The 22,384-nt window shown below is 37.4% G+C and overlaps 2 protein-coding genes across 2 annotated transcripts; one reads left to right on the top strand and one right to left on the bottom strand.

Annotated features, from left to right (window-relative positions):
* Positions 1-933: 933 nt before the first annotated feature.
* On the top strand, positions 934-3,470 carry LOC107798390 (pentatricopeptide repeat-containing protein At5g19020, mitochondrial-like). The gene has a single exon (XM_016621367.2). The coding sequence runs from the start codon at positions 1,083-1,085 to the stop codon at positions 3,189-3,191; it is 2,109 nt and encodes a 702-aa protein (XP_016476853.1). The 5' UTR covers positions 934-1,082; the 3' UTR covers positions 3,192-3,470.
* A 110-nt stretch (positions 3,471-3,580) lies between these two features.
* Positions 3,581-20,452, bottom strand: LOC107798182 (mediator of RNA polymerase II transcription subunit 33A-like). Its single transcript, XM_075257232.1, has 13 exons — positions 20,052-20,452; positions 19,130-19,240; positions 18,218-18,562; positions 17,451-17,758; positions 17,262-17,353; positions 16,306-16,663; positions 9,048-9,258; positions 8,540-8,654; positions 8,175-8,336; positions 6,614-7,274; positions 6,088-6,294; positions 4,539-5,532; positions 3,581-3,938 (listed from the first exon to the last, which is right to left on the bottom strand). Exons 1-13 carry the CDS (start codon positions 20,324-20,326, stop codon positions 3,836-3,838), a joined length of 3,942 nt encoding a protein of 1,313 aa, XP_075113333.1. The 5' UTR covers positions 20,327-20,452; the 3' UTR covers positions 3,581-3,835.
* Between the last annotated feature and the right edge of the window lie 1,932 nt (positions 20,453-22,384).

The following is a 22,384-nucleotide window of genomic DNA, read 5'->3' as shown; positions in this document are numbered from 1 at the left end:
AAACGCTATATATAAGCTTGTCTTGAGGATCCAACTTAGAGCTGCTGCTACTCTTAAGTCTAAACTATCGTGTGCCTATTAGGCATGAGCGGATGTAGTTATGGACTTGTGGGTTCATCCGAACCTAGTTTAAAAATTTACTCCAACTAAATAAGTACAAATAGTACCTAGTCAAATGGGTTTGTGCTAGAATTCGGGATTCGACCTCCGCCTATGCTATTTGGAACTTTTCACAATCAATATCAAAGGTTAGTTCATGACAATATTGGCACGGCTTATATAAGAATTTCACTATACCCATAGTCATCTATGTACAGGAGTTGTAAGGGCAGAAAATTGTAAAGATGAAATATAAGAGCAAATTTTGAAATCTAATGTGTGTTGCAGGCAATGGCTCAAGTAGGATGAAAGGAAAAAAAATATTGAATGAAAATTAAATTCTTACACCTACAAATTGTAAAATGAAGTGCGAATTTTTGTTAAGTTCAATCTATTGATGATTCAACTATACAAGTTAATTTTCTTGAATTTCCTATATATATGGATGAACTCCACTAGTTGACTCTGTTTTGCAATTTGCACAAACAAAATGGATCCTTTGAGCATCTAAATTTTTTGATAGAACAAATAATTCTCCAAAGTTATGTTGTTTGTGATTACGTGAATAAGGTCAAAGGTGTTGAATGACTTGTTTGGTTTTCTATAGTTAACCTGACAAAATGTCAATTCTTTATCTGCTTAAAGGTTGTAAACAATTGTTTGTTGCTTAATAACCAAAATATATAGTATTAAGTGTGGATTGAGGGTACGTCACGACGTTATTAATATTTGAGTTTCAAGTTCAAAGTCTCTCACTAATTTAAGCTTAATATTTTTCTTACAAGTTCAAACTCTTGTCACTAATCTGAGCTTAATATATAAGTGGAAGCAAGGTAAGGACAAACTATATTCTCTCAAATTACCTAGCTTATCTAACTTGAAATGGAGTATTTAATTCTTCAAATGATCCACGAGACCTTCCTTCCTTAAGGCACCAAATTTTGTTTGAGTGGAACCAAGAAAGTATTCCATGGTATCATGTGATGATCATTGGATTCAGACACAAGCCATCCTTTCACCTTCTCGTTCCAATATTTTCACTCTCCTTTCCCTCTCCAAAATGGGTCTCTTCGTCAGCTCAAAAAACACCATCTTCACAAACCCCATTGAATCACCAACCCCACCTCCAAATCACCAAGAAACAAAAACCTAATTACGAATTCTCACTTGTTTCAGCCTTCAAGTCTTGTTCAACTGATTCATGTATCACACAAGGCCAACAACTTCATTCCCTTGTCTTAAAATCTGGCCTTGAATCCAACATTTACATCCTAAATAGCTTAATCACTTTTTATGTAAAATGCGGATTAGTAGCTGATGCTAAGACAATCTTTGACACTTGTACTAGGTTAGATGTAGTGTCTTGTAACATAATGTTGTGTGGGTATGTGAAATTTGGGCTTTTGGTCGAAGCTCGTGTGGTGTTTGATAAAATGCCCGAGAGAAATTGTGTGTCTTATACGACTATGATAATGGGTTTGGTACAGAAGGGGTATTGGAGTGAGGCTATTTGGGGTTTTCGGGATATGAGGTACTTTGGTGTTGGTCCAAATGAGGTGACTATGGTGAATGTCATCTCAGCTTATTTGCATTATGGAGGGGTTGAGGCGGGTAAGATGCTTCATGGGTTGGTGTTGAAAGTTGGGGTTATGGATTTCGTTCACGTATCCACCAATTTGCTTCATTTGTATTGTCTTAGTGGGTGTTTAAAGGATGCTAGTATGTTGTTTAATGAGATGCCTCAAAAAAATGTGGTTTCCTGGAATGTGATGCTGAATGGGTATACTAAGGCTGGGTTAGTTGATTTAAGTAGAGAGGTTTTTGAACAGATTGCTGATAAAGATGTGGTTTCCTGGGGTACAATCATTGATGGTTATTTGCAAGTGGGGAGGTTGAGTGAGGCTGTAAGAATGTATTCTGAAATGCTATATACTGGGCTGCGTCCTAATGATGTTATGATTGTAGACTTTCTGTCAACATGTGGACAAGTGATGTCTATTTATGAGGGTAGGCAGTTTCATGGTGTAGCAGTGAAGAAGGGTTTTGATATCTTGGACTTTATACAGGCAACAATAGTTCACTTTTATGCAGCTTGCGGGGAAGTTGATCTTGCTCGTTTGCAGTTTGAAGTAGGAAACAAGAACCATGTTGCATGTTGGAATGCCCTAATTGCAGGACTTATTAGAAATAGAAAAATTGATGAGGCGAGACATTTATTCGATCAAATGCCTGCAAGAGATGTTTTCTCGTGGAGCTCCATGATTTCTGGTTATTCACAAAGTGAGCAACCTGATTTGGCTCTTGAGCTTTTTCATGAGATGTTAGCTAATGGCGTAAAACCAAATGAAATAACTATGGTCAGTGTCCTCTCTTCTATTGCTACTTTGGGATCATTTAAAGAAGGTAGATGGGCTCATGATTATATTTGCAAAAACTCCATCCCTTTGAATGACAACTTGAGTGCAGCACTGATTGACATGTATGCCAAATGTGCTAATGTCAATGATGCCTTGGCGGTATTCAATCAAGTTCGAGAGAAAGCAGTTGATGTCTCACCATGGAATGCCATTATTTGTGGCCTGGCAATGCACGGGCACGTGCATTTATCTCTTGATATTTTCTCAGATTTGCGGAGGCGAACCATTAAACCCAATTCAATCACCTTCATTGGAGTCTTAAGTGCATGTTGCCACGCCGGATTGGTGGAGGCCGGTGAACAGCATTTCCAGAGCATGACTAAGTTGTATAATGTAAAACCAAATGTTAAGCACTATGGTTGTATGGTGGATCTTTTTGGCAGAGCAGGAAGGTTGAAAGAAGCTGAAGAGCTAATAAGGAGCATGCCTATGGAGGCAGATACCATCATATGGGGCACATTGTTGGCGGCTTGTAGAACTCATGGTAACACAGAAATAGGAGAAAGGGCTGCAGAGAACCTTGCAAGAGTGGAGCCATCTCATGGTCCTAGTAGGGTCCTTCTGTCTAACATTTATGCAGATGCCGGCAAATGGGATGATGCATTTCTAGTAAGGCAAGCTATGCGAAGTCGAGGATTGACAAGGTCAACTGCATATAGTGGCGTTGTACGATAAATCAATTTTGTTAGCTGTTGCTGCAGCAAAAACTCTTTTTGGCACTGGTCTGCCAAGAGAAGAGTTCACCTATTTTTTTGAGTATCCGAATACAGAGTTAATATCAGCATCTAGTCTATCTTGGCCAATGTCATCCCTAACTGATTGATTGAGGCATAGTTTCCTTATCAAAGAAAAAGAGAGAGGAATAATTGATTGATTAGTTGGTTGATATCTTGACCAATACATTGTACATTGCAGTTGCCAAGAAAATATTTAAATCAAACTGCTGTGTTTTCTTCAGTTTCTTTTATAATGTCCAGCTACCTTGTGTTACTAAACGTAAAAGGTTTGGAAACCATAGGCATAACCTGCAACTAAAGAGTAGCAGTGTAATAGAGGATCCTGTGCCTTCAATATCACCTCAAAAGACAAAAGTTGGTTCAATCTTGTTTATCACATAGAGATAATCTTTAGTAATTCGAACCTAAAAGATATATTTTCGCACCAAATGTACATGATTTCCCTCCCATCAACAAACAGCCTAAAAAGCACATAAAGTAGGGTTACACCTTTAAACTGTACACAAGGTTCCTTGGTTGAACACTAAGTTTAAACTACCAATAACAATCTACCTACAAAATTTCTTATGGTAAGAAGAAATACTATGATGAAACCTCCATGATCAATTCTGCAGCTGATCCCATTGTACCAACACCACCAATGCTAAGCAAAGCAAGAGCAAGGTCCTCCTCATGCCATAGTTTCCTTATCAAAGAAAAAGAGAGAGGAATAATTGATTGATTAGTTGGTTGATATCTTGACCAATACATTGTACATTGCAGTTGCCAAGAAAATATTTAAATCAAACTGCTGTGTTTTCTTCAGTTTCTTTTATAATGTCCAGCTACCTTGTGTTACTAAACGTAAAAGGTTTGGAAACCATAGGCATAACCTGCAACTAAAGAGTAGCAGTGTAATAGAGGATCCTGTGCCTTCAATATCACCTCAAAAGACAAAAGTTGGTTCAATCTTGTTTATCACATAGAGATAATCTTTAGTAATTCGAACCTAAAAGATATATTTTCACACCAAATGTACATGATTTCCCTCCCATCAACAAACAGCCTAAAAAGCACATAAAGTAGGGTTACACCTTTAAACTGTACACAAGGTTCCTTGGTTGAACACTAAGTTTAAACTACCAATAACAATCTACCTACAAAATTTCTTATGGTAAGAAGAAATACTATGATGAAACCTCCATGATCAATTCTGCAGCTGATCCCATTGTACCAACACCACCAATGCTAAGCAAAGCAAGAGCAAGGTCCTCCTCATGCCATAGTTTCCTTATCAAAGAAAAACTTTAACAACTCAGCATCTACTTCAAACACCCAAGTTGGTGTACAACCAACCATCAGGCTCACAAATCCCGACACGTAGGCATGCCAAGTAGCTGGATCACAACCAAGTGATATTTTGCCATCCAAGACACTGGCTATGAATTCCACGTGACGCCCAATGATTTTTGGACGTCGCTTTGATGCCATGGATAACGAGTCGACGCCACTCGCGAAAGCTCCACAGAGTACTGCAAAGTATGCCAGTGCATACCCCTTGAGCATCGGAACTAGACCACCCTCACCTCCTTGATTGGAGCTGTGAACAGACAAGAACCAAGAGGGAAGAGTCTCTTTTATTAATGACTGCACCAGCCCTGAGCCACCAGATAACCATAATAAAGAAGCCCCAAGCAAGGCAGCTAATTTCACCCTTGTCATTGTTTTAGCAAGTGAAACATTTCCAAATTTCTTTCCATTTTTGGATTTCTTCAGTTTGCCCAACCTTTGTCTTGGAAGCTCACTGTGTGCTATATCACTTATAGATTGTATCAGAAGAGAAACAATCTCTTCTCTCAAGAACATGATGTCTCTGATGGATCTGTAAACTCGTAGATACAGAATACCTGGGGCAACCGGAGAAATACCACCATAGAAATGTGATCCAAATCCGTGTCCAAGAAGTGCACCAATACCACCATTGCTTGATATGGAGGAAGAGTTCAAACCAAGGGTGGTCATGAAGCAACTTTTGAGAAGCTGAATGACTGCATGGTTGTTGTTGAGAAAGACAGTTCGAGATGCAGAAAACACAAGGAAGTCACTCCACCGTTTTGCCTTCTGGGTCCACAAAGAAGCCACAATTGGCATGCATGGCCAAGGGCAGCCAGCTGCAAGTGACTCCAGAGCGGGGCCTGCCAGATTGAGAAAACGCTGGGACGCTTTATCGAGTTTATACGTTATAGTAAGGCTGACAAATGCAGCCAATGGAAGTGGAAGGATTGCCGGCGAGCTGCCGCCTGGGGAAGAAAAAAATTGGAATCAATGATCAAGTACAAAAAGTTGAAGAAAAGATTCTCATCATGCCTAGAAACCACAGATGATTTCAGTTCTTACACAATCAAATATAAATAACCATAGGTTTCCCAAGAAGGAAATGACACATAAAGGTCTGTTATTTTAAAAATGTTTTTCATGAATCTTTTGCCGCTCTTATTTTAGATACTCCCTTACTTCCAAAAAGAATGTCAGCATTTGGAGTGCTAGGGGATTTTCAGCGCAAATTCAGACATCGATGTCTTAATCTTTTTGAAATAACATATACATATTAAAAACTATTTAACTAGAAATAACATTTTTTTATAGTTACAACAACTATAAAAAGGTTAGAAAAATTGAAGAAAAAGAAAATAGTACGACTTCCCAAAATAGTAATTGTGTCATTCGTCTTGGAATGGAGGAAGCTAGCTTCAGACTCAAGTCTACATGTGGTTCAGAAGAAGTGAAGCAACATATGTGGCTTGACACAATATAGATAATGACATTCTTAATCACTCTCAGTAATGGGGAAAAACCTGCAGCAAGGCTTGGGACATCTACACCAGTGGCTGCTAGAATTTTCTTGATCTGTTCCTCAACATTGGAGAGATTAGCAGCAGGACTTGGCCAATCAGTGCCATTCATAAAAACTGGTTTCCAAACACCACGAGTGACCTCAGCTGAGAAGTAGCTTACAATGGTTGCTAGCGATGCAGGAAGAAAATCAGCCAAATCTTTAAGTCCTGAAATTGAGAAATGGAACTATTTGATAACATAGAACCATAATTTTAAACCCTCGATGAGAACTAAAGGCATTGTCAAAGTGCTTGAAATTCCTAAACCTCCTCCCCCTTAAAATTATGCTTTAACACATCAAAGATATACTTATTTATAAGGAAGCAACTAAAATCAAATTCCAAAGAATGTATGCTGCAACCTGCAAAGTGCGAACTAGTTTTAATTGCTAATTAGTTTACTCAGAGATTTGCAAGTGGATGATCTTGAAGTTGTGGATACTTAGGTTGAAAGGAAAAGAGTCATTTGTCACATTCATTGACAAACCTGTGCACAGTTCTCGGGGAGAAAGTCTTCCATGAGCACATGCTGTGAGAGCAGCATCAACCACGAAAGGAACGGCTTCGAGGATGTCCCAAGCAGGTAACTTAGGCCTTGGAGAAGTATCCTCACTTCCAGTTCCAGAAGAACTGCTACTTCCAGATGTTATGGAGATCAAACTCTGACTTCCCCCGTTAATCTTTTTGAACATCATATTGAGTAAAAGATCAACAGTTTGACAGACAAGAGTCCCATTTACAAGACCCGACAAAGTTGAAGCTATACATGCCAAATGTTGCCTATACCAAACTCTCAATTTTGGAAATGAGTCCACAAATATAGGATTAGGAGAAGATGAACTTGCAACAGCTGCAAGCCTCCTTCTATTTGGATCCTTTAGCATGTCTCCGGAAGACACAAGATGGGAATTCCTCATTAGTAGGAGGTATTCAGGAGTTAGTTGGCATCCCACAGGGGGCACATCTCCGACTCTATATTCAATAGGTGGATGGTTGAACCTCCATAACTTTAGTAGTAGAGCAAAGGCATTTGAGAACACAGCATGCACTGAGATGTCCTCTCCTGTTGTCAGCGTCCATGAGATATTAGGAGCACATGAACCAAATACCTCACAAATTGTCATTAATGAAGCAGCAAGTTGCGGGACCTGCAAAAATAGAAATCAGTACCTTGAAGTTTATGTAAGCATGCAGAACTCTGAAATTATTCATGCCTCACTCTCTCATTTAAGTAAAAATGTAGAGAAAATGAGTTCTCCCATCTGACCGGGAGGTATTTAAGGGCATCTTAAACGTTTTAAGGATAGAGTAGGATGCTGCTACAACTCTTACTTTCCACAGTTACCTGAATACAACTTGACTGTCAAAAGAAAAATTGAATAAATCTTTAAGTTCTTTCATGTCTTTGTTAAGTAAGATTCAGATTTGGTTATTCGTTTTTTGGCTTCAAGAATCTGTTGAGAAGAGAAAGCTAAAATGTTCTCTTCTGAAAACTTTTATGTTTTCCACTTCCTCCTCGTTAAATTTTTCTCAAAGTTAGCAAATTTTAACAGCATTTAGCGGAACCTAATGGAAGTGTCATGCTTATTATGTTTCAAGTTTCAAAACGAACATAGTCACGGGTGTAGTCCACAAGTTTTAAGGCCTCTTATACATGTCATACTGTACAATGTCAGCATGATACTCAATCTTATCTTGGATAAGAAAGGAAAAAGTAACCAATCAAGCAAGTGATCTATCATGGAGAAAAAACTCAACTTCTACACACAACGAGCTGAGACTATGGACTTTGTTTCCCAGCTGAAAATAATAAAGTTCAAAAAAGGCGCCCACAACTGAGACGCAGGCCCTTTGTTTAAGATAACTTAGTTCTTTTGCATCTCTAGCAGCCCTTAAATGAATAATAAATTCTAAACAATAAGTTAGGTCTGGATATTAGTAGAACCAATAAATTCCTTAGTAGTGTAACCAACATGCAAGGACCATCAACACATAGAAACTGTATTTTCATCTTATATAAGAAAAAATATGAAGCTTAACAAATATACCATGCCGTGAAGGGAGAAAATCTGAACACAGTCCACTGGTGCTATTCCAACGAGTAAGACATTTAACGTTGGGGCATAGCCTATCAAATGGCTATCTTTACCAGAGTAGTCAGTAGGAACTGGAGGAGACAATAACCTGGTTATGAAATTAACAGTATGTTCCTGCATGATCGTAACCAAAAGGAAGGATCACATTATCTGTCTGCATGAATGATTTAATAATACTTAATGGGTAACAGGACCATAATGTGATCACTTAGGCTTGACACATGAACCATTTGGCACATGCATCCACAACATAAACTAAAAATTTTCTTTCTCTTATAGAGCTACAGATGTGCTGAAATAAATTATTTTCTTGTTACCTGGATATTCCAACCATGAATTAGTGAGGCTCCACAAAGAATGGTGGCAGCAGCTATCTTCTCATCGTCTGCTCCTTTGACCGCCATCTCGAAAATCTTCTCCATCTCTGCTAAACTTCCATTAAATCCACGAGCTTAAATTAAGTTGCTTTACTCTTGGCTAAATCAATAAAAAAGAGCATCTGATATACCTGGCTTCAGGAAAGAAAAAAAGCAACTGAAGACCAGGCTACAATCAAGGAAAACTACAAATTATGACAACTATCTGTCATTCTCAACTTAGGAGTCATTTGCCTAGGATAAGAGGACAACTATAGATAACTCTACCATCGTCCGTTTCCATAATATGCACAGCCAATTGTTGCTTCAGTATTGCAAGCTTCAATTGTTACACAGATTCGACACTCAGATTAGTTACAGCATGAACTTGGTTTTTCCTTAATTAATCATTGAACTTTAAACATTTTTAGGTAACTAAAGTATCAACGTAAAGCTAACCTAGGCATACCTTGAAGCAGGAGCAGAAACCAAAGCATTAATCATTGCTTGAGTCAATGGGGCTCCCTTCATAAATGATGACCAACCAGGCACTTGAGTTGGCATACTGTGCGGTAACTGGTTCATGCGTCCATTCACGTAGCCGGGCCAGAAATAAGCAGAAGTGTCCAGCAGATTTCTGGCAATGCATGCCTCAACTATCAAATGATACAGGTTACCAGCTGCAAGAGCAAAGTTCATACGTTGTTCAGAAAGCAATAGCATAATAAAAATAAAAAACAAAATCTGCAAGAAATGTTGGACCACCATAATGTCCATTTCACTGGTGTCATTTTCTCATATGCGTGAGTTCTAGCCACATACAATAATAACATCTTCTAATATATAACCACATTACAATGAAGCTTACAAGAAAGTGAGCATTGTTAGGCATCTTGTCAGGAATGGAAACAAGATCAGATGGTAAATTTTTCAGCAAATTGATCTATTAAATAAGGTTTAAACAATCACCAAAAAAATGTTTAAAATGCTTATTCTTGTACATTTAACAGACTTTCTCTTGGATAAACAGCATTGAAAAGTGTAAATCTTCTACCAAACCATCAATAACTTTCACAACATCAGTAGAAAATGAGTGTACATTTATAGGCACATGATAACAGGCACAACCGGTGGTACAAAATAGGTATCAAAAAGCAAATCTGCCTTAATTTGTGCCTACTTGTAAAGCATACTCATATAGGCCACATGTCAAGGATACTTAGACTCTGATCATCATAAATCTACCACCAATTCTTGGTCACAGATATACATACACAAACAATATATATTTTATATTTTCATATACATGCCATATATTTGCAACAACATTTGTTCTGTATAATGATGCATAGCATAATCTATGTTCTTGCCAAATATTTAACATTCCTCTTGCTTCTAGACTACTCGTATATATTCCTTCCTGATGTTTTTTTTTGAATTGGTAACTATTGTATATATAATAAAAATCAGTACATAGGTTGCACTGAAAACCAAATTTACATAGAGAGAATTTATAGATATTCTAATTTGAGACCTAGCAGGATCCTAGTATGTCTATGATTGTCAATGTATCTTCTGTGTACATCTGTTTGCACCAAAAACAAAATAGAAGAATACAATTGAGTTTGATCTTCTGCAGTGAATTGCTTCTGTCTTCAAAACATCTAGTATTCCTTTCCCTCCAGACTGTCCACCAAATACATGCCGGAACAGTCCTCCATCTATCTCTGCTCGTTGCTTCAGCTCCAGCTTCCTCCCAGCTATAAATGACATCTTTAATCCTGTATGGCATTGACCAAGAAATACCCCTAAGACTAATAAAGATTTTCCATAGTTGGTCTGTAATCTTGCAGTGTAGAAACAAATGGTTGACAGTTTCTGCATTTTCCCCACACAGAAAACATCTTGAACACAGAGAAATTCCCCTTTTTATGAGATTATCCTGGGTTAAAACCGCCTCCTTTGCTAGTAGCCAAGTGAAGCAGGCTACCTTGTATGGAATCTTTGTTTTCCATATATGTTTCCAAGGCCATGTGTCTACCTGTTGATTATCATGATTCAAAATCTTATATGCATCCTTCACACGGTAAATCCCTTTGTTGTGCCTCTTCCACCATATTGAATCCAAACCTTCCTGTAGTCCTGTGAATGCTTCCAGCTCTTTGTAGAGATCAGTTAATCTTGTTATCTCCCAGTCATTCAGCTGTCTTCTTAGAGCTATTTCCCATCCTTGACAACTCCTCATATCAGCGACTGTCTTATGCTGGTTTTGTGCTAAACCGAACATATCTGGGTATCTTTCCTTTAAGCTTCCCATTCCTAGCCAGTTATCATTCCAAAAAGATGTGTTCCTTCCGTTGTTCACTCTTATAGAGGAGTGATTCTTCATTATTGGCCAAAGTTCTCTGATGGATTTCCACACACTTACTCCATATGATGTACTGACTTTTTTTGACACCCAGTTGTTTTCTTCACCATACTTTGCTTTGATCACTTTGGCCCATAAAGATTGGGGTTCTTTAGAGTACTTCCATAACCATTTAATTCTAAGAGCCTTGCTTTGGTTCTTCAAATTCCTTATCCCTAATCCACCTTGTTTTTTATCCATTGTTAGTGTCTTCCACTTGACTAAATGGAAGACCTTTTTCTCCTTATTGCCTTGCCAGAGGAATGTTCTTCGGAGTTTGTCCAATCTCTGTAAAATGGCTGCTGGAATTGGGAACAAAGACATCATGTAAGTAGGTAGAGAGTCTAATACTGAGTTGATTAGAACTAGCCTACCCCCCAATGATAGGTACTGCGATTTCCATCTTGACAACTTCCTCTCACACTTTTCTATGACTGAATTCCAGATTTCTTTTGATTTGGATCTTGCACCAAGAGGCATCCCAAGGTAAACAGTTGGTAGGGACCCAACTTCTCCTCCCAATATCTGAGTCAGTTGCCCCATGTTATTAACTTCATTAATGGGAAAAATATTGCTCTTTCTCCAGTTAATGTGTAAACCTGATACTCCTTCAAATAAAACCAAAATGATCCTTAAGAATCTAAGTTGGTCTTTTCCAGCATCACAGAAGACTAGAGTATCATCAGCATATTGGAGATGTGTGATCTCTAGATTATTAGCCCCACTCCTATTTACCTCAAAGCCTTTAACCCATCCACTGACTTTAGCCGTTTTGATCATGTTGTTCAATCCTTCCATGGCTATGATGAATAGAAATGGAGATAAAGGATCACCTTGTCTGAGACCTCTGTGTGAGTGAAAATAACCTTTAGGACTTCCATTTATAAGAATGGAGAATTTCTCAGTAGATATGCAAAATTTCATCCATCTAATCCATTTTTGCCCAAAACCCATTTGTTCTAACATTCTTAGTAGGAATCTCCAGTCACATGATCATAGGCCTTCTCGATATCCAATTTGCATAAGATTCCAGGTTCTTTCTTTTTTATTCTTGAATCCACAGCTTCATTGGCAATCATGACTGCATCAATTATTTGTCTTCCTTTGATGAACGCCATTTGTTGAGCATCAACAAGTTTCCCAACCACCCTCTTAAGTCTTTCAGTTAAGACTTTTGAGAGCAGTTTGTAGAAGCTCCCTATCAGACTGATCGGTCTGAAATCTCTCAATTCTTTCGCACCTGTCTTCTTTGGAATCAATGCTATATATGTTGCATTGAAGCTTTTCTCGAACATCTCCTGTGAATGGAAGCTGTTAAAAGCCGCCATGATATCTTCCTTCAAAATGTCCCAACACTTTCTGAAAAAACTCATTGTGTATCCATCTGGACCTGGAGCCTTGTCACTTGCACACATCTTCAAACTGCTCAGCACTTCTTGTTCCTCAAAGTTACTCTGTAAAGACTCCCTTTCCGATTCAGAAATGCTTGGACTATTTTCGAAATTGACTGTTGGTCTCCACTGTTCAGGTTCTGTGTATAGCTCCTTGTAGAAATCAATAATCTCGTTCTCTATTCTTTCTGGATCCTCAATTACTTCATGTCGAATCATTATTTGGTCAATGTTGTTGTTTCTCTTGCGTGCATTTGCAGTCCGATGGAAAAATTTTGTATTCCTATCCCCTTCTTTGAGCCACAAAGCTCTTGATTTTTGTCTCCATGCAAATTCTTCATTCTTGAGTTGCACCTCAATCTCCATTAGAGTGGCTGCTTTCCTGACTGATTCCTCCTCTGTCAACGCTCTTAGTTGTTGCGTTGTCTCAAAATCTGCTAGTTGACTTAGCAATTTTGATTTCTGCAGTCCCAAATTGCCTTCGTAACTTCTGCTCCAACCTTTTAGCTTGCCCTTGAGAGCTTTTAACTTGCAAGCTAAAATGTAATCAGGTTTTCCTGAGAATTCAAAAGATCCCCACCACTCTCTAATTCTGTCCTCAAAACCTTCCACATTCAGCCACCAATTTTCAAACTTAAAGTATGATTTAGCTTGTTCCCACGCACCGCAGTCTAGAGCCACAGGTGAATGGTCCGAAATCAGCCTTTGTTGGATAGTTTGCTTGATGTTTCTGAACCTTACATCCCATTCTTCTGAAATGAGAAATCTATCAATTCTTGAAGCCGCTGTATGATTGTCCCCTTTGAACCAAGTATAGTTTCCTCCTTCAAGTCGAAGATCTATCAGCTCCATATCTTCTATAAAATCCGAAAACTCCACCATCGCTCTGGACCTCCTTGAGCATTCCCGTTTTTCAGAAGGGTACCTTGTAACGTTAAAATCGCCACAAACCGCCCAAGGACCTTCCATCAATCCCCTCACTGCACCAATTTCATTCCATACTTTTTTCCTTTCTATTCTACAATTTGGAGCATACACTCCTGTTATGTGACATTGAAAATTCTGTAGAAGAGCGTCAAACTTGCACGTCAAAGTGTATGCACCAGTCTGTAACACCTCCCCTTTCCATACTCTGCAATCCCATAACATCAAAATCCCCCCTCTCGTGCCGCTAGCTTCTAAACTTGCATACCTAACCCATCTACCACCCCATATTTGCCTGACTATTTCCTCGATATCCCCCTCGACTTTTGTTTCTTGCATGCAAATAATGTCTGCCCTCCAATTCTGCACTTGACTTTTTATTATCTCCCTTTTCTTCTTATCATTTAGACCCCTTACATTCCAGGAAATTACTTTGATCCTCATATAGAAATAATTGATAGATCTCTTCCCCTACTCCTTTTCCCGTCACTCTTGAATTTGACATCGAAAGAAGTCAAACCTTTTAATTCCAGTGATCCTTTGAATCTTTGTTTCTTCACCTCCAACTCTGTCTCCACCCTTCTAACCTGTCTGCAGCTGTCAATTTGCATTAACAATTCCAGTGCTTCTTCTTCATGTCCTTGGAAATCTACTCCAAACATTTTCCCCAATTTGATCATATTTTGATGGACCCATATTGTTGCATCCATGTCTTTATCCAATAATGGATTGTGTTGCTGAACTGCTAAAGGATTCACCTCCTCAATTTCCCACTCTTGAATAGGGCTAAATTGCTTTAGATGTTCCAAAGTACTTCCCACGTGATCATTCCCCATCTTTGAGTTTATGCTTTGTTCCCCTTCCTTCTGTTCCAATCTTGCTAAATCTACTCCACCTTCTGGCTGACTGCAACTGGTAATTGTTTCCTTTTGCATACTTTCACGATTCACATTAAAGGTTTGATCCCCTGGAGGTGACTCTTTTGCCCCCGATTGAGAATGGCCTCCCATTTCCTCGATATAAGGCTTCAGCCCAGTATCATCAGAGATCTCACACGAGAGGTCATTAAAAATGACTTGTGCAGCCATATCGGGGCCATAGGATCTCAGCTTGACTTTTGACACTTTACTGCTTTGATTCATCGAAGTTGAACCTTGTGTAAATTGTCCACTTGCTTTTCCTTTACCAGTGTTTAGCTCATACCGTGTGTTTCTTTCAACCCAGATTGGGATGAAGAATTTGGTACCATCTTTTTCAATCCCCACCTCATTGGGAGTCTTTCTGCCATCACCAACAATTTTGATTCTCGCCCACTTAAGATGGTTTTTGAGATCAGTTTCTTCTTCTGTAGCTAACCAACCCCCACAGAGATCTCCTATTTCTTTGAAGATCTTTTGTGACCATAGATGTAAAGGAATCCCCATGGCTCTAATCCAGCATGTTTCCTCAATTTGTGAGTTTGGAATGCAACCAGCTGTATGATTCCACCAATCCAGATGAAGCTTGTATTTTTTCCATCTCCATTCTCCTTGCACAATCTGCTCTGCCATGAATCTGTTTGGAAACTCAAAAAGAAACATGTTTCCTGTCATTTCATATATGTTTACTCCGGATGCTTTGTTCCATGAAGCACTAGCCCATCGCCTTATATCTGCTAAAGTGGGTCTCTCATTGATTTCTTTCCCTAAAGACCCGATAATGCATCTTTTTAGTAGGCATGTGTCCTCTCCTCCAGTAGGTTCCAAAACAGTGATATCGCCATTGTTCGTGCTGACCCTTGCCTCTCGAAGAGTATTGGATTGCCATTTACTCTCCTTAACTGCTTGGGCATAAGAGAAATTTTCCACAGTATTTCTGGGTGGTACTATGGGATTCAACTTGGTGGATATGAATCTCTCTATCTTAGCTGCTATGTCTTTCCAGCCAGAATTCAAAGTTAACTCTGGGATTATAATCACTGACCTCCCTTCTCTCTTCAGTGACAGAATACTCATATATCTTCCATGTGCGTTAAATTTCCTAGTACAGAAATGTTCTGTCATTTGCTCCTTGTACTTCCATCTCATCACTCGATTGTTTTGATCAGTCGACGCTTCTTTAAGTGCAAAGCATATCCATTCCATTGCCTTACTACCCATGGATGATCTTCTCATCATGTTGCGGCTTCTCTCCACCCATTCAAACCAAGTATCTTTGTTGGAGTTCCATCTGGTGATGTCAAAAGATTTGAATCCTGCGTTGAAGTATATCCTGTTGTCTCCCATATTGTACTAAACAGCTGCTCAGGTTATGGAATTTTAGGGGTTGTTTGGACGTTATCACCGTGAGCTATAGAGCTTGAAAAAAAAGGACAGAAAAACCAGAATTCTGGACAGAGAGAGATTCCCCGCCACCGGAAAAACTAAAAGTTGTCGAAATTCAGAAAAAGTTGTATGGGTGTGCTCGGAATTTCCCAACGATCATGCTGTCCAAAACAAAAATTTTGAAAAGTGGCCGGGATTGAGCTCACGCGCCGGCGCGTGGCGTTTGGCTCGCCGGAAAGTGCCGCGCGTGGCGGCGCGTGAGAGGCTGTTTGTCGGAACTGTTTTCAGAGGGTTGGTCGGAATTGAGTGAGCATGCTCATGGTGTTTATGGATCCTCAAGATTCCTTGTTCTCAGGCTCCTCGGGGAGTGTGCCTGAGAGCTCAAGAAAATAGAGAGAGAAAATCAGTAAGTAGATTTAAAATTATCAGCGTATATATGCAATTACTTTGAGTTATACCTATATCTCAAAGCTTATTTTTCCTCACACTATTGACATATACTGTTCACTAGAGCCTAAAACCCGCATAGAATTTAGAAAAACCAAAGTATTTCCCAAGCCTATAGTTAGAAACCCAGTGAACCCGTCGATTCCACCTCTCTTAGTCTCTGTTAGAGTTAACAGCAGTAAAACAAAGGGTTTAACACTGGTGGTTTCATAAACCTTCAAGTTCTGTTTGGTTATGTAAAAAGAGAGTACTTACAACAGTTGATTGGCAAATCCTTCATGTTGATGCACTCAAAGTATGAACTGTTGCTATTGATGCCTGATCTAAACATCATTGCTTTAGCAGCAGCCTGGTTGGCTGCAGTAGTGATTGCCTGAGGCGGCGTTAGCAGACTTTGATAATCGCCCAGACTCTGTAAACAAGAGACTATATCCCTACGACGTGTGCCTGCAACCTGATTTTTCATGTGCCTGTCTATGCTGGATTCAATTTCATCACATGCTTCACTTTCCTCTTCCTCAATAAGATCGGCAACGACAAGTGTTATGATAGAGAACAACATGCACAAGCGAGTATCCAGGCGAGGCATAGGGCCCTCAATTGGATCCCTCTCCTAAGACAATTGAAAACAAGATTTGTCAAAATACAAATAAAAAGATTTAGCACTACTAATGAAATAAACCGTATCATCTTAATATCTTGGTCAACTTTTGAATGAAAAGAATTGTGTGCTCATGGATGTAGCATCATATTTCCCTCACCTCAGACTTGCATACTGCATCTGTTTAAGCAACACTTGACTTATCCAAAAAAAACCAATAATGATAATAATAAAACTGTTAAGGTAACACTTGAAAACATATTCTTTTGTTCTGGGGAAATTCAGAACTGAGAGAAAATGAAAAAGATATATCTTATGTCCTAAGACAAGCTTTGGTAATCAAGTGCCTAAATTAATTTCTACAACTCTCTTGTCTTTCTCTACCAAATAGCTTTATTAAGCTATGTTGCAGCTCCATCATACAAACTTAAATATTATCCTTCCAAGATAAAGATGAAAATATTATGCATTTATCACACGAATCATACAAGACAAATATAAGGGCACTAATGCACTACTTTGAAGCCCATTAACTTAAGGTTTGGAAATTAAGTTGGAGAAGGTAAACATGAGTACATTAAGCACAAAGTAATCAAAAGATTTTTCTAACCCTTTGAACAAGTCGTAGAGCTGCCATCCAAAGTCCTAAAAATGTCTCATGCCAAGTTGTAGCATTGATTGCTTGTAGGGACTTGACTAAGTCTGCAGAAGTAAAGCACCTGATTCTATTAGCCACATCAAATAATTATTACAGTTTTCTTTATTGACACAGAAAATGTGACAGAAAAAGTAATCGCACCAGTAATAATTTCAATAGCGCTTGTAGCATTAACTTGTGAACCATCCATTGCATCTTCCAGGAAGAGATCTAGAGGAAGCCAAAGGGAAGAACGGCTACTCCCAAAACAAAGACCAGCACAAGTAGCTAGAGATCGTAAAGTGCTTCTGACATAACGTTCTTGTAAGGAATTTGTTTTGATTAAATTGTGAGCATCTGATGCCAGCTGAAGAAGTGCCTCGGGTGATATAACGCTTGAACTTTGCAATGCTGATGAATTTCCAGCTAGTAGTTGTATACGCTGAACAAAAGCTCCCCAATGTATGGGCCTGACAGGTTTTGGTACAATATTAATTGGATATTTCCAATGAGAGTAAAATTTCAGAAAGTGTGTGTGTGTGTGTGTATATATATATATATATATATATATATATATATATATATATATATATATATATATATATATATATATATATATATATATATATATATATATATAAAGTATCAAAATGAAGCTCGAGTAGTCAAGGTACATATGATGTGAAACTATCATTAAGGAGACACAAAGGTTAAACATGTGGCAGTTACATTAAGGTACTATTGATTTCATTATTTTCAATGTAAGTGCATCTAAAACTACGTGAGATAATGTTAAATCACAAAGCTTGTAACTTGACATGCAAAGCTAAAAGTAAACCGTTAGTCTTTTCAGCATAGACAAACATCAAAAAACACTTGAAACAATGCATAGAGTTTGGAAAGAGATTGTGAAGGGAAAAAGTTCTCACATGTTTTGGCAAGCCAAGTAAAGAATCCTGGCAGTTACTTTATTTTGTAGAAATTGTGCTATCAACTCAATAGCCAGAAGAGTATTTAAATTCTTCAACCGTTCTTTGTGTTCATTTCTCTCCATATCAGTAATGCAGCCATCTATCTCCATATCTTCAGGCTTAGTTGGCCATCTAGATTTCTTTTCTGGAGTAAGTTGGAGCAACCCTTCATCGTCCAATGATGCATCGAGTAATTGCCAAACAATTGAAAAGATAATCTCAACAACAAGAACACCAGGCTCATCAGCGTGCATGCCAAAAATCTCAGTCAAATAGAGGACGCTATTCAAGAAACTCACAATCCTGCATATAGAACATTAATTTGCCCAAAAAGATACGAGCCAGGTCAACATAATGGATAGATTGTGGAATGCATGCATTACCTAGGATGGAACTAATGGCGGGAGAAGATAATACGAAAGGGTTCTACGAGAAAAGTCAAGTTCAGAGTCACCACAAACCTAAACACTTGACACACCCAAGATTCAATATTCGCCGATATACATACCATCTAAATGTGAAATGTAAGCAAATACAGTTTGGTTAATCTACAATTTTAAAAACCAACGATCATTCTTTCCTCTACTCTTGAAATATCCTTAATCTCTACAATAAAAATTGTCTAGCTTTAATGATATATATGAGAAGTATTTCATACATCATCTGTCATGCCTTAAACTAAGTAACTTGTCTAGTATTTCCCCTTAAGTAAACATTGCTTCTTTAGCTTAGCAAGCCAAAAACTCCCAAAGTAGTGGGTGCAATATGGAGCACAGGAGCCCTCGGTTTCTGGGAGATACTCATACTAAAGAAGAATGTGACAGAAAGATCCATTAACAGATGAAAAGTACAAAGGGAAATTCCACTCACTTCTTATAGCTTTGCATGTTTACATGGATTTTAAGAGTAAAAATATGTCTTCTGAGGAGTTCCATGTAGAGCCTAAATGCAGCCGGCCTCGAGCGCCGATTTTGGATTACCCTGTAAAAATTAAGTGAAGGTAAAAATAAAGCTACTCACACATAAAAACAAAAACAGAAAACAATAAACAGGATTATGATGAAGATACTACGAAAAGTGGGTTGACAAGTATTCCACAATGCCAGCAAAACATCAAAAGAACACATAAAGGGCCAGAATTTGTTTCTAAGTTACATGTAAAGACAATACAAAAAGATGAAAGATTAAAACAAGAAAGTTGGAACCTAAGCACCTGCACAAGTAAAAGAAAATTATTGCACAATGTCCATTAAAATCTGCATAAGTATTCGTTCCAGCTCATGTGACTCAGAGCAGAAAGGTGGTTTGCAAGGTTGCACATAGTTATTGTTAATGCACCTCGGAAAAGCCTACCACGGCTTCTCAAGGGATATACCACGAACTTTCAGATTATTTTTCTCTGGACAATAAAGAGAGTCATAAAGATCCAATCTTTCAAAGAACAAGATACAACACACAGCACACTGAGAACACACACACACACACTTTTGATCTCATATGCACATTTGTTGCAACAATACATTCTTCAACAAAACAACCCAAGTAAAATAAAGATTCAATCTTTCAAAGAACAAACGCAAGTAAGACATAAATGCAGTATGAAGAACAAGACACAGCACACTAAGACACACACACGCACACTCTTTTGAACTCATATTCACATTTGTTACAACAATACATTCTTCAACAAAATAACCCAAGGTAAAGATTCAATCTTTCAAAGAACAAGGACAAGTAAGATAAAAATGCATAACAAATTGGAAACCAGAAAAACAGAAAAACAAATAAATACCTGCTGGAAAGAAGAGGGAAAACAATGATGGGAGACACAATCTTGAGGACCAAGGCCTTCTCCAAAAATTTCCACACTATAGGCAAATTGTTTTCCCAACAAATGTGAGATACCAAGAAATTGGCTAATTCAAGAGAAGGCAAAGATACCCCTGCTGAACTCAGACATGAAGAAACTTGTATTGCCCAAACCAATGGATCACCACCCTTTTCTTGGGATACCTTAGTTAGCTCCAAAACACTGTCCCAAAGGCTGCAATCCATAGATACTTCCATTTACATTACTCTGTCATCACTCTTTGTTCAACAGAAGAAAAGGGTTGAAGGTTAATGGAGTTTTGTTCAGATTTTGAGTTTTGACTTTTGATACACTCCTCCTTGGAAGGCAGGCTTTTTGGCATGGCAATAGGTAGAGTCGGGGGTGCACTTAATTTTAATTTTTTTTTTTTTTTTGCGGGGGCTTATTTTTTGTTATTAGACAAGTGGAGTTAAAATGATGTTAATTTTTAGTTGTTCACTTTTAATTTGTACTTACTTTAAAATATATATATATATATATATATATATATATATATATATATTATCATGTGACCCATAATAATGATAACATTTTCAAAAGTAAAATAATTTAGGAAATGAGTAGTTAATGGAAAGAGTAAAATAAAAAATATTGTCAGTTTCTTTTGATTTTGTATAGTAGATAAGTAAAAGTAAAAATATATTTTAAGTATAGCGGACAAGTAAAAGTGAACGGAAAGGGTACTATTTAACTAAAGATCAAATATCATGGTAGAATGAATAGGATTTCACCGTTTTTAATTAAAAGTTTCGGAGTTCAAATCTCAAGAATAAGTGAATATCAAACATTAAATTAGAAAAAAAAATATAATTAGTGAGATGTGGTTGGTTAGAAATGTGAAGGTCAAACTCAATGAAGTTGATCTAAGAAAGTTGCTAAATGGGAGTCAGGGCATGACTCATGAGTGCTGTTAGAATATTAGTTCAACCTCCTTTTTTTTGTTATTGGTTTAAGCAAATAATAATTGATGTGAGGAGGTGAAAGTGCTATTATGTCCTCTTATTTTATTTTTTGAAGTCTTTTATAAAAAAGTGCATAAATTCATATATTGGGCATTATCAATCTTATCTCAATGTCTATTTCAATGTACATAATAGGATCTAGATTAAGAGGAGACATATTCAACTTTAACAAGATCAAGATTTGTATGATAGTAATAGATTAAAATTGTTTTATATTTTTTACTAGGGGTAGGAAATTGGAATTACAAAATATTTATACGGGATACAGTCAAATCTTTCTGTAACAGCTTCGTTTGTTTTGGATATTTTTGGTTGTTATAGCAAAGTGTTGTATTATTAGAGAACATATATTATAACATAACATGAAAATCGTTTCGAAAAAGCTTGGCTTTTATAATAAAGTGCTGTTATACATGGATTTTGTTATAGAGAAGTCTAACTGTACTAGGTTTGAAGTCCTTTTCACAATGTTTTCTTTGGTTAAAATGAAACATCAGTCAATTGACATAATAAAAAAAAAAGACATAATAGTTGAGAAAGATGTTCTTATGGTTGCATGTTTTAAGAAGAGAACCATGCAATTATTATTTTTTAAATACTATCCAATGCAAAATTTATATCTCTAATGACAAAAAGGGCCATTTTGAGATTTAGTGTTTAATAAACAGTATAATGAAGTTGGAGACATTTCATTTACTAATAGATACATTAGCTCAAGGTCCACCTATGCATTACACTTAAATCATTTATTAATTTGGATGTTAGATACATCTCTGATTCTTCTTATTGAGTTTAAGAGTGTTTATTTCTCAATGGATCTAAATGTAATCTCCCTCCAACTATATCCCTTGAGAGAGTAGTTGATTAAATTATAACCAGAGAAGATTAGTTTGTCTGGATAAAGTTAAGTGAAGTCAATTTAAAGATTTATTACTAGTAGTTAGTTAACTGCTCAATCTTAAAACATATAGTCATAAGTCAATTTTAGTACAAATAGAAGAACCCCAATACGAGGTATTATTGTAACATTTTTGAAAAGGGATGCTTCATATTAGGGAAATTAGGCTAATTTTTTTAAGTTATAGGGAGTTTTAAACAAAAAGCCTATTAAAATAAAGTTTATTTTATATACACCATCGGTAAATTCTCAATAAAAAATGTGACATTAAGAGAGTGCAAGAAACATTTTAAGTTAGTTCTTTTTTTTTTTTTTGAAATTTGATTTATGAGAAATTAAGAAGAAAAGTGAAAGAGCAAGAATGGGAAATAGTCAGAGATGTGAGCGCTATGTAG

This window comes from Nicotiana tabacum, chromosome 7, assembly GCF_000715075.1.
Source record: "Nicotiana tabacum cultivar K326 chromosome 7, ASM71507v2, whole genome shotgun sequence".
In the NCBI taxonomy this organism is placed as follows: domain Eukaryota; kingdom Viridiplantae; phylum Streptophyta; class Magnoliopsida; order Solanales; family Solanaceae; genus Nicotiana; species Nicotiana tabacum.
This window is presented reverse-complemented; position numbering and strand designations above follow the sequence as displayed.

What these genes read in the sequence shown, in the direction of transcription:
- LOC107798390 (XM_016621367.2), top strand. Translation starts at nt 1,083, where the DNA reads ATGATCATTGGATTCAGACACAAGCCATCCTTTCACCTTCTCGTTCCA.
- LOC107798182 (XM_075257232.1), bottom strand. Translation starts at nt 20,326, where the DNA reads ATGGAAGTATCTATGGATTGCAGCCTTTGGGACAGTGTTTTGGAGCTA. An exon ending in CTCTACGACTTGTTCAAAGG is followed by an intron (nt 16,664 to 17,261) that starts GTTAGAAAAATC and finishes CAATTGTCTTAG; the next exon opens with GAGAGGGATCCAATTGAGGG. An exon ending in TCCCCGAGAACTGTGCACAG is followed by an intron (nt 6,295 to 6,613) that starts GTTTGTCAATGA and finishes TCTCAATTTCAG; the next exon opens with GACTTAAAGATTTGGCTGAT.